This window comes from Chiloscyllium plagiosum, unplaced genomic scaffold (genome assembly GCF_037043375.1).
Source record: "Chiloscyllium plagiosum isolate Xiang-an unplaced genomic scaffold, Cpla_swu_hap1 HiC_scaffold_3, whole genome shotgun sequence".
Classification (NCBI taxonomy): domain Eukaryota; kingdom Metazoa; phylum Chordata; class Chondrichthyes; order Orectolobiformes; family Hemiscylliidae; genus Chiloscyllium; species Chiloscyllium plagiosum.
In genome coordinates, this window is record NW_028270141.1 from 103,924,468 (window position 1) to 103,937,001 (window position 12,534).

At 39.9% G+C, this 12,534-nt stretch overlaps 1 protein-coding gene across 4 annotated transcripts in view; it reads left to right on the forward strand.

The window, feature by feature from the left end:
* Positions 1-12,534, forward strand: part of mdn1 (midasin AAA ATPase 1) — a 188,532-nt gene that overhangs the window by 79,420 nt on the left and 96,578 nt on the right. For all 4 annotated transcript variants that reach the window (XM_043686689.2, XM_087982248.1, XM_043686702.2 and 1 more), the window contains exons 39-48: positions 755-862; positions 954-1,142; positions 2,133-2,237; positions 2,389-2,652; positions 4,121-4,388; positions 6,737-6,896; positions 7,199-7,315; positions 8,542-8,750; positions 9,005-9,150; positions 9,700-9,902. In XM_043686689.2, the coding sequence (XP_043542624.2) occupies positions 755-862; positions 954-1,142; positions 2,133-2,237; positions 2,389-2,652; positions 4,121-4,388; positions 6,737-6,896; positions 7,199-7,315; positions 8,542-8,750; positions 9,005-9,150; positions 9,700-9,902 (1,769 nt within the window). The remainder of the gene's footprint in view (positions 1-754; positions 863-953; positions 1,143-2,132; positions 2,238-2,388; positions 2,653-4,120; positions 4,389-6,736; positions 6,897-7,198; positions 7,316-8,541; positions 8,751-9,004; positions 9,151-9,699; positions 9,903-12,534) is intronic.

Here is a 12,534-nt window from a genome sequence, read left to right on the forward strand (position 1 = left end):
TTAAGATTTTAGGGGAAAGGTATAGAGGAGATGTCAGAGGTAGGTTCTTTACGCAGAGAGTTGAGAATGCATGGAATGTGTTGCCAGCTGTGGTGGTCAAAGCAGAGCCATTTGGGATATTTTAAGCGATTGCTGGACGTGCACATGGAGAGCAGTGAGGTGAGGGGTGCGTCGGTTAAGTTATTATATTTTACATTAGGATTAAACCTCAGCACAACCTTATGGGCCAAAGAGCCTGTTCTGTGTTGTACTTTTCTATGTTCTAAAATGTATCACATCAGATTTGTCCAGATTAATTCCATATGGCTTTTCTCTGCTCAACTGCTGTTTTCTTTGACAACTTTCCTCATTATCCACAATTCCTCCAATATTTGTGTGGTCCAGAAACCTGCTAATCAGGCCACCTATGTTTTCATGTAAATCATTTTTATACAGGTGTATAAGCAATGGAGGTTCCAGCACTGCTGCTTGTTGAACACAGCTGTAATGGTGTTAAATGAACTTAAATACAGAAGTGAAACTTGAGCCGACAGATTGGTCTTTGCTGTCATTTTACATACAGCAATAAGTTTTTCTTTTTGAAACACTTTGATAATGATATTTACTTGTTTGCCAAAGTGTAAAGAATGTGTTTAAAGTATAAGCAATTCAACTGCACAAGGTAATGCCGAACATACCTGGAATAATTTCTGTGCCTTCTTGGCAATTGTGTGTAATGTTCTGTTTTAAGGCTAATAATGATCTTATTTTATAGGTTTATGTGGATCAGCTATCAGTTAAAGATATGGAGTACATTGCTGACACCATGTTTCCTGCAATTGGTAAAAATATTGTCAGCAAAATGGTTCAGTTTAATTACAAGGTAAAGGATCCTCTATTCTTTTGTTTACAATACATGATTAAATAAAAAGTTCTGAACACTTCCTAATTTTAGTTCTTTTTGTTTTTGGAAGATTAACCAAGAAGTAATGGTGGAAAGAAAATGGGGACAGAAAGGAGGACCGTGGGAGTTTAACCTGCGGGATCTTTTTCGGTGGTGCCAGCTGATGTTGGTAGACCAGATGCCTGGATGCTATGATCCAGGCCAACATGTTGCTTTGGTATATGCAGACAGAATGCGATCCAATGCAGACAGAAACCACGTAAGCATGTTGATGGATCTTTAGTGGTTTGCAGTTTATTTAAATTGCCCGTTACCAGTAAAAGTAAATCTATGTCATGAAAAATCTTTTGCATTTTGGTTGGAAGATACATTATATAACTTGTATGTCTTTTCTGAGTTTGAGAATTTTTGTTTAATGTGGGATTGCTGCATGAAACTTAAATAAGTATAATTCAAGAAGAATGTTCCTAATAACTAGAGAGTTCAGAATCCGGGATCTTTGTTTAAGAAAATGGTGAGGCTATTTTGGACTAAGATGAGGAGAAACTTCTTCAGTCAGAGTGATAAGCCTGTTTAATTCTTGGCCACAGAAAGCGGTTGAAGCCAAAACATTGAATGCTTTCAAGAAAGAGTTAGATGGAGTTCTTGGGGCTGAAGCGATCAAAGGATATTGGAATAAAACAGGAGAAGGACACTGAGTTGGATGATCAAGAATGGCCATATTGACTGGTGGAGCAGGCTTGAAGGGCTGAATGTAGATTAGAGTGGTGCTGGAAAAGCACAGCAGGTCAGGCAGCATCCGCGGACCAGGAAAATCGACGTTTTGGGTAAAATCCCTTCATCAGGAAGGGCTGAATGGCCTACTCTTACCTATTTTGTATTTTTCAAGCCTTCTCAGGACACTAAGCTCTCTAAGTTAGTGCTTTGATATTCAGCCTTGTAACCCAAATCTGTTAGTTTTAAGCAGGGGTAATTGAGATGCATCATGTGAATTAAAGCCAAAATAATTCATTTTGACTCCTTCTTTAATTGGTAAATTGTTCTTTCCACTGGAGCGCAAGTGCATTTGAGTTGATTGATAGATCATCAGGGAATGATGGATAATACAGGGGAATTTTAACTCCATTTAAAACCTGTTTAATTTTTATCATAATAATCACTTCAGAATAAAATTGCGGTTGAAATTGCCTTTGTGCAATTGACTGATTTGGCTATTTTAAAATATTATTTCTCTTTCTTTCTCTGCAAGATGTTTTCTGTATTTAAAGAAATATTTTCTTCAAAAGATGTTGGCATTCACTCTCATCCCTACACTGGGTCCAGAAAATTCCACATCACACCACAACAGGTTCAGGTTTGTGACTTTGCTTTGTATACTTTTGGGTAAACCAGTGTTCAGTCTTTGCACAAGGTAAAAACACGCTCAACTTCTTTTAGTTGCCTGGAGAGCAAGCAGTTGGAGCATAATAGTAAACATTGCTTTTATCCTTTTTTCCTTGTTTTAGGTTGGTTATTCTATACTTTCTCGCAATGGGTTTGTCATTCCTGTGACAAACAAGCAGCTGTCCATTCTTCACCATTCGCTTCAGCCACTGGAGTCCATTATGAAATGTGCACAGATGGGCTGGATGGTTATTCTAGTGGGGCCAGCTGCCTGTGGGAAAACTAGCCTCATCCAGCTCTTAGCTCTTCTGACAGGTCAAAACTTAAGAGTAATGGCAATGAACAGTGCTATGGACACAACAGAGCTTCTTGGTGGATTTGAGCAGGTGAGGTATTCATTGGAGCAATTAGAGTTTCAAGCAGCATACCTCTGTCAAATTTATTTATACGGTGATGGGTTTTGTTCACTTATTTCAGTTACTCTTATTTGTTAAAATTGATACTCATCAGGCGGAGAAGGATATTTCTGTTTGCTTGCAGTATTTGCAAAAATCATTAGCAATGATGTATTTGTCACTTCGAATACAAACGTGTGATTTAGTTCAATGAGTTTGTTTTGTGAATTTTCTTCCACTTCAGTCTCATTTTGCTTTAACCAATTCATGATTTGAATTTATATCTTGTGTCCCTTTTTAAATTTTAATTAAGCTCCTCTGCTTCACCAGTCTGAATATTATTTTCAAAGTATTGTTTTGACTTTATTTGTACAGTTGCAAACTTGCACTATGAACACTGCTTGTTTTTATTGCAGTTTCAAACACAAATGCTGCCAATTCATTTGTACAACCAGGTAAACTTGCTGCGCAGAAGCTTTTTGACCCCTGGACTGTTCATGTTCTTAGACAATGCAAAACTAACCCTGCTGCTGTTCTCTTCACAATGGCAATATAATTCTCCTTTCCTTCAAATTCCCCCAAAGTTCAGTGGTCACTGAATCACTTCCTGTGAATCATCCTGTTCCCCAGCAAGCAAAATTGTACAAAGATCTTCCATATTCTGTCTTTGACCCTGCAATTGTGTGAAAGTAATGATCCTCTAACTCCTGAATAGGAAGCAATATGCTCTCTTTTTTTTTTCCTTCTGTGTTGCCAGCACACATACAGTATCAGATCTTTGCTGTTGCATTTGAGTCCTGATTATCTCCAGTCTTTTTTCACAACTATGGTTTCCCATTTTTGGGATTGTCCCATTGAACCTTCCCTTCTTAGGTCAACAACTTTAGTATAATTTCTACACTTTGGGGAAAAAAATCTGCCTGCATTTAGTATAACCAAGTTGTTGGTTTGCACAAATGTTTTATAACCTATTTCTCTTGTAGTTTGTGCACAAGTGAACACAAAACTGTTTCGGAGACATGAGTTTCTGTCGTCATCTACTGTTGCATGCTGCTTGTTAATATATCTATCATGCCATACCTTTGGACATTTTGTAACACTGCAGTTTTATCCAATATTGCCAGTGACCTTGTATAATGAACTTGACCTTCAGTAAATCCTTTTGAAATCCCTTCCTAGTCCATTACTTCTGTTGTTTTTTATTAATATGAGTAGAGTTGAAAAAGAAAGAGACCAGCTGTTGAAACCTTTTGTCATGTACTTATCAGCTTCAAGCACATGTCTTTTTAATTCCAGCAATACTTCCAAATGACAGTCTATTATTATATGTACTTAACATCAATTTTGAATCAAAAAAGGCATAATGGTGATTGCCCTCTTTCCCTCAACTCGAGCTGTAAGATTGAAGATTGTGAAGGTGGAGAAAACATATCAACTGACTTTGTGTGTGTGTTTGCAGGTTGATATTTTACGTCCATGGCAGAGTTTAGTTGAAAAGGTGAAAGATGTTGTCAATGCTGTTGCCAGAGATGTTCTGCTCTCCGTGGACTCTGTCCCCGATGATGGTGTTCTCCTCAAACTCTGGAATTCATTCCTTCTCAGTCATTCGCGCTGCCTGAATGAAGATCGTGATTCTGCCATTTCTTCTGCTGCAGTCAACAAACTGGAGAGTTTGCTAATTCTTCTCCAGCGTTTTAACAACAAATTTAGCACTCTGTCACCTTCAGGTAGGCATTTCAGGGGATATATCTAAAAGCAAGGATGTGATTTGTGATATTTTGCAAAAATAAAGTATTTGACTTTCTTAGCACATAAAATGGGAGGCAGAATGGCTCAGTGGTTAGCACTGCTGCCTCACAGCACCAGAAGCTGGGTTCAACTCCAGCCTTGCGCAACTGTCTTTGCACATTCTCCCTGTGTCTGCATGGGTTTCCTCCCACAGTCGAAAGATGTGCAGATTAGGTGGATCAGCCATACTTAATTGCCCATCGTGCCCAAAGGTGTGCAGCCTAGATGGATTAGCCATGGGAAATGCAGAGTTACAGGGAGAGGATAGGGTGGGGGTGTGGGTCTGTGTGGGATGCTGTTTGGAGGGTTGGTGTGGACTTGATGGACCGAAAGACCGTCTTCCACACTGTAGGAATTCTGGGATTCTAAAATATCTTTAAAGGTGTTGGCCAAATTACAGAATATTGTTTATACAGCTCATATGTTTTGGTTGAATAAATTTAGACACATTGTTTACTATGAAGATATTCCCAGTTTCAAAGTTATTGACTTCTTCTGGGGATAACCGGCTTTCACTGATTTGCCTTCCCATATCTTGCCCGGAGTCATTAATCTGGAATGACACATTATGGAATTTAGAGGGTATCTTACTGATCACTTGAAGCAGTTTTTAAAGAATGTATTAATTCATGAGATGTGGACGTTGCTGGTTGGCCATCTTTTATTGCCCGTACCTAGTTGCCCTTGAGAATGTGGTGGTGAGCTGCCTTCTTGAACCGCTGTAGTCCACGTACTGTAGGTTGACTTTAGAGAGGGAATTTCAGGATCTTGATCCAGCGATAGTGTAGGAACTGCAGTAAATTTCCAAGTCAAGATGGTGAGTGGCTTGGAGGGGAACTTGAAGGTGGTGGCTTTCCCGTATATATGCTGCCCTTGTCCTTCACGGTGAAAATACTCATGGGTTTGGAATGTGCTGTTTGAGGATCTTTGTTGAATTTCTGCAGTGCATCTTGTAGATAGTACACACTGCTGCTGAGAAAGCGGATACTTGTGGATGTAGTGCCAGTCAAGTGGGCTGTTTTGTCCTGGTTGGTGTTAAGCTTCTTAAGTGTTTTTGGGGCTGCACCCTCTTCCACCACACTCCTGAGTTTTGCCTTGTAGATGGTGGCCAGGCTCAGGGAGTCAGGAGGTGAGTTACTCACGACAGTATTCCAAACCTCCGATCTGCTCTTGTAACCACTGTGTGTATGTGGCAAGTCCAGTTGTGTTTCTGGTCAATGATAACCTCCAGAATGTTAATAGTGGGGGAATTCAGTGATGGTAACACCATTGAATGTCAAGAGGCAGTAGTTAGACTGTCTCTTGTTGGGCATGATCATAGCCTGGCATTTGTGTGGCACAAATGTTACAGCCCAAACGTGAATATTGTCTAGGTCTTGTCGCGTTTGAACATGGACTGCTTCAGTGCACTGACTTTGTGCAATTGTCAGTGAGCATCCGCGCTTCTGACCTTATGGTGCAGGGAAGGTCATTGATGACACAGCTGCAGATGGTTGGGCCTAGAATGCTACCCTGAGGAACTGATTAGATTAGATTACTTAGTGTGGAAACAGGCCCTTCGGCCAAACCAGTCCACACCGACCCGCTGAAGAGCAACCCACGCAGACCCATTCCCCTACATTTACCCCTTCACCTAACACTATGGGCAATTTAGCATGGCCAATTCACCTAACCTGCACATTTTTGGACTGTGGGAGGAAATCGGAGCACCCGGAGGAAACCCACGCAGACACAGGGAGAATGTGCAAACTCCACAGAGACAGTTGCCTGAGGCAGTAATTGAGCCTGTGTCCCTGGCGCTGTGAGGCAGCAGTGCTAACCTCTGTGCCACCGTGCCGCCCTACAACTCCTGTAGCGATGTCCTGAGCTGAGATGACTGACCCTCCAACAACCACAATCATCTAACTATATGTCAGGTATTACTCCAACCAGCGAGAGTTTGCCCCCGATACGTATTTATTTCACTTCTGCTATGGGTCCTTCATGCCACACTTGGTCAAATGTAGCCCTTGATATCAAGGGCTGTCACTCTCACCTCACCTCTGGAATTTAGCTCTTTTGCCCATGTTTGAACCAAGGCTGTAATGAAGTCAGGGGCTAAGTGGCGCTGGTGGAACACATTGTGAATCTCAACCTTTAATGTGTGCTGGGTATGGTAGGAAGGTTTTATGCATTTAATAAACCCACCTGTGAAATTATAGTTTAACTGCATATTAATTTGCTTCCTTTTCTAAATCGTGTTGTCTTAAGTAATTGCTAGAAATATTCTGTTTCTTTGGTGCTTTAGAATTTTCAGATTTGATCTCAGAATTCCAACATTTTAAGCACCAACACAGTGAATTCTTGGACGGCCAAAGTCGTGGTACTTTTGAGTGGGTTGATGGGATGCTTGTTCAGGCTTTGAATTCTGGTGATTGGCTACTACTGGACAATGTTAACTTCTGCAGGTAAAATTTATATCTGAAAAGTACATGACACTGCCATAATTTGTAGATTCTGAATCTTTTGTTTATAAATGTTGTATCGTAGAATTAACTGCTTTTACGCTTGCGTAAAATGTAGGGAAAATGGATCGTGTTTCTTTTCATATCCACATTTGGTATTGCAGTTTCAAAGGTCCAAGAGCTCGCAGCAGCTCTAAATATAGCTGCAAGAGGATTGATTGTACTGGTGTATAGGGACTGTTGGGATAAAATGTGCATTTAACCATTTGCTAATCATGTAATCCATTTTGTACATTTTTATTTAGTCCTTCTGTGCTTGATCGTCTAAATGCTCTTTTGGAACCTGGAGGAGTGCTTACCATTAGTGAAAGAGGAGTGATTGATGGCACCACCCCAACAATTGTTCCACACCCAAATTTCAGGTATTCTGTGAAGTAGTTTTCTGTTTTTTGGTAACAGAACAGTGCAGCACAGGAACGTCCCCTTCGGCCTACGATGTTGTGCCGAACATAATCCCAAATTAAGCTAATCCCTTCTTTCTGCCCTTGGGTCCATATCTCTCCACTCCTTGCATATTCATGTGCTCAACTAAAAGTCCCTTAAACGCCCCTGTAGCACCTGCCTCCACCACTGCCCCTCTCAGCCAGATTCTTACCACTCTGTGTGGTTTGAAAAAAAAACTTGCCCCTTACATCTCCTTTGAACTTTTCCCTCTTGCCTTAAATGCATGTCCCTTGGTTTTAAACATATTAACTCAGGCTTGACAGTCAGAATCTTTTTCCCAATCTTTGCATCTCATAATTTTAGACTTCTCTCAAGTTTCCGCTCAGCCTCAGCCGATCCAGATTTCAACACTGGCAAAAGGAAAAGATTTGTGATTATTTCCAGTTGTTTTAGTCCACATTTGCTGGTGTATTTTACTGCCAGTCTGAATTATAATTGGAGCCAACCTACTACTACTTCTTACAAAATACTTATTAGTGCAGTCACAGGAGCAGTTTGTATTTTTGAGGGGGCGTGAGTAAACCCACCAGGGATATATGTTACTGGCCTGAAGTTAAATGCAATTTTATGTACAATGAACGTTGTCTTAACTTTTCTGTCTTGTTAATCTGTTCAAAATGCAGTAGAAGACCCTATGTTTCAACTGCCCATAAATCCTTGCAGGCATTAATGTGATTAGTTTTAGTGTTGTACATCACTGTGTAAACTTATGTTTTAAACTGGTGTTTCTTGTGTGGAGTTCTGTGTATGTCTGATAACTTAATGTATTCAATATTTTTTAAATCAAAAGTATTGGGCAAATCAAAATTCTACCAATGTGTGTTCCATTCCTGTCCATCCTTGTCCAATCCTCCAGTCAAAAAATATTTTTCTTTCTTTGCTAAATCATATTGCTAACCAATTCCCTTTTGAGTGATCTTTCTACTCCTAATTCTGCATCCAATTATCTCTTGGCCTCAAAAATGGAAGGCCAGTTTGTATTACGATTTGTTGCGACATTATCCTGTTGAACTCTGCTCGCAAGCCTTTTTAAGATCACTTTGGTTTATGTCAATTATAGAAAGTAGGAATGTCCAAATGATAACAATTAACTAATGCTATTTTCAATTTTCATGTTTACCTTTTTTTTTAAATTTAAAAATAGACTCTTTATGACCATGGATCCAGCACATGGGGAAATCTCTCGGGCCATGAGAAATCGTGGAATTGAGATTTATGTTGCAGGTGAACTCAGTGCTGACCCTTTAGATAAACAGGACATTAAAACATTGTTACATGGCCTTGGTTTCGTGGGAGAAGAAATGTGCACTGAATTGATGAAATTGTATTCTGAAGTAAAGGAAATTGCAGCAGGTAAACTGAGTATTTTAAATTGATTAAATTCACATTTTCTTGATAAACTGTGGTTCGAACTGCACTATCTGACAAGAATAGGAGTGTACAAATGTTGAATTGGAACTTTGCAGCTTGCTCAGCTTTTATTTCATTTAGGTTTTATTAGAACTGTAAATGTAAAATGTTTGGTTCCGGTTACTCTGTAGCTTGAGGGTTTCTGAAAGATTGATTTATTTTACCACCTAAGCTATTTCTCCTTTTCTTTACTAAAGGCACTTTTTATTCCATCTCTTCGCTTCTCCACTGTGCCGTCCTTATTGTTCAGCAGCTGAAACATGGTCTCAGTCTGGCGGACGCATTCCATCAAGCTTGCACAGAAGTCTTTGCCCTTTCACAGTCTGCTCAAGCTCAGCAAGAGGTGAGGGTTAAGGTCTTATTTTTCTGAAGGAAGTTCACAAGTTCTCACTTTATACTGAAAAAAGTTTTAGTGGAAGATGCTGTGAATGTATATTTTATGTTGGCAAATAGTGAGTGGTCACATATGCTGTTATTTGAATCATGATGTAGAGATGCTGGTGTTGGATTGGGGTGAACAAAGTTAAGATTCTCAACACCAGGTTCTCATCCAACTGGTTTATTTGGAAGCTCTAGCTTTCAGATCTCTGCTCCTTCATCAGGTGGCTGTGGAGCAGGATAATAAGACAGGATCTTATGATTCTGCTCCACAGCCACCTGATGAAGGAGCAGTGCTCAGAAAGCTCGTGCTTCCAAATAAACCGGGTGGACTATAACCTGGTGGGAAATTAGATTAGAGTCCCTGTTGTGTATTGAAACATGCACAACCTGGCAAGTCGCTTTTAGGTCCTATTAAAATGATTATGAACAGGTCTTCCCCTGTAAAGCTAACTTTTAGTTTTTCAGCCTTGGTTGTAATTACTGAGCTCAAAGTAAAATCACTGTATTACAGCAAGTACGAGAGCTGGTGGAGAAGCACCAACTTAAATTGACGTCTTCCGAGTCCTGGGGTGACTCCTTGGTCTGTTTGGGATTGTGGCCGGATTCTGTTCCATCAGCAGTGTTTGCAGCAGAGGAATCAATGTTGTCCATGGTTCATCGAGATGGACAGGTCCTGTCCTACTGTTTAAACCGACTGAGCCTGAGCAATAACAGGTGGGCTGAAGGCGTTCGGGGAAAGACCATGTTATATTAATGTAGCCACTTCACTATAATTGAATTGATGCCAGTACATATTGTAATCTTACTTGGCATCATTATTTCATATCACTATTTCATATGTATCCTGGTGATAAATGACTACTTGCTGTCACTTGCAATAAGTGGAGGTTGCTTGAGATGTACTCAGCTTATTAGGAGTGTTTTTTATTCTTATATGGGCTGTGAGTATCACTTGCAAGTCTGGCATTTGTTGCACTTGAACAGATTGGCTGTCTAGGCTATTTCACAGGGTAGCTAAGAGGCATCTGTTGTCCAGACAAGGCAAGGATGGAAGATTACCTTAAAGGTCAGCAGTGAATCAGATGGGTTTTTGTGACATTTGACAGTGGTTACATGCTTGCTAATTGACTAGTCTTCCATTCTAGACGGTCTTAATTGAATTCAAATTTCGCCATCTGCCCTGATGGGATTCAAATCAGTGGCCCCAAAACATTATTATCTATTAAGCATTTACTTTATTCTAGGCATCAATTTAGCTTATTTGGCTGGTTGGCTGATTTTAAGATGTGGTGTCGTGCCAACAGCTGAGGTTACTTTTATTACTTATTCCCTGGCTCACTATCAGCAAGCCTTTCTGTGTCCCTGCCTTTCTGGCTCTCTTACCACCATTCCCCCAGCTGCTGTCAGTTCTGACAAAGTGTCGTTGGACTTTTCTCTCCATTGATGCTGCCAGGCCTGATGTGTTTCTCCAGCACTTTGTCTTCGATCCCCAGAGAATTAGCCTGATGTTCTATGCATTACTAATCCAGTGATGTTACCATTACTAATCCAGTGACGTTACCACGATGTCACTAACTCCCTCTTGTATCATCTTGAGCAATGAAATAACCTGATCTGTATTTAGCATAGAAATGTTTCTGTATGATGTGATTCAGTTCAGGAGGAAGGCAATTGCAGAACTGACCTGATCCTATTGAATGGCAAAGCAGTCTCAAGGGGCCGAATGGCCTGCTGCTGTTTCTGTTAATTATGGGCCTCTCATATCTGGATAAAACCCATTGGAGCTCCACCAAGGAGGTCTGCAAGAAAGATGCTTTGACATTCTGCAAGTCAGGTTGTACTTGAAAGACATCTAGATAATCCAGAAAGGTCGTTGCATTTTAGCTCATTGGGAGTACAAATGCACTTTGAGCAGACGACAAGTATTTGATGCAATAAACATCAGTACAAAAATGAGAAGAATATCCACTTGGATTCATTTGAGGCAAATTGTACAGATGTATCGCAGCAGAAGTCAGATAACAGGAAGGAAGAAGGTTGCAGTGTGTGTTGCCAGCATTAGATGAAGTAGAATGAGAGCTGATTCCAATCTAGCAGAAATGGTGGCAGATGTGTGTTCAACTACCCTGCTGTCGGCTTCATTTCTGTCCGCTTCGGTTAGGTAAGGTGAAGAGCAGATGTCTTTTCCCTAGGGTGGGTGATTTCAAGATTAGGGCCAAATGTTTTTGAATGGTTCATGTGCAGAATGAACTTCCAGAGGAAGTGGTGGGTACAGTTACAACATTTGAAAGACATTTGGATAAGTACATGACTAAGAAAAGATTGGAGGGAATTGGACCAAGTGCAGGCAGGTGGGACAAGTTTGGTTTGAGGACATGGTCAGTATGGGCCAGATGGACTGAAGGGTCTACTTCCATGCTGTATGACTCTATGAATGTAATCCCACTAAAACGACCTCACCATTACAAGAAAAAATATAAAGAAAGGATCTTTCTCAAAAAAAAACTGATCAGAGGATAGCACTTTTTTTTTTGATGTCATGGAAGAAATTGCATATAAGAGGAGGTATGTAGTCAAGCCAACCTCTCACTTTGACATGAGACTTTGCTGTAGAATAGCAGTTTAGCCTAGACTGACCGTATCAAATTTTATATGAAAATATGACTGAGGATCTCAAACACAATCTTTTGCATTTAATTAAATCTTGGCTATTTTGTTGGCTTGTTTGAGTCCAGGTTGTGATTATTTTGCTTCTATTAGATTACTTTGCCATAGTTTGGGACAGATTTGCAGTCCTGATAGAGGACTAAATTTACATGGGTGACAAGAGCATTTAATGCATCATGGCTACTTGGAATTTCTGTAGATACTTGGAGATATTATTTGGGCAGATTTTGTCCAGCAGTTCCACACTGGAACAGTTTGCACTTAATCTCCAGGTTTTCCTATGAACTTAGATCCTTTTTTTTTAATATATTGCATCCTTTGAAATATCTACCTGATTTTCTCTTAAGAGGTATTGGCCCTTGCCACAGGAATTGGTCATAATAAATTATGCTCCAACACCTAACTTTAGCCCAACCTGTCCTTGATCTAAGCAGTTTTCCAAGAATTTTTTTTTTCCTTTAAAATACTACCTGGTATTTTCTAATGGAGTATGTTATGCTCCTTTTTGTTTGAATGCTAATATGAAATTTAATCAAATGCTCCCTGGACAGAAACACAAAATAAACTGACTTAGTAAAGGTATAGATGAGAGTAATTTGCAAATTGGAAATTTGCATATATTCAGCTGTGGAAAGCATTCATTATTGAATACAACATTTTACACTAATCGATGCAATAT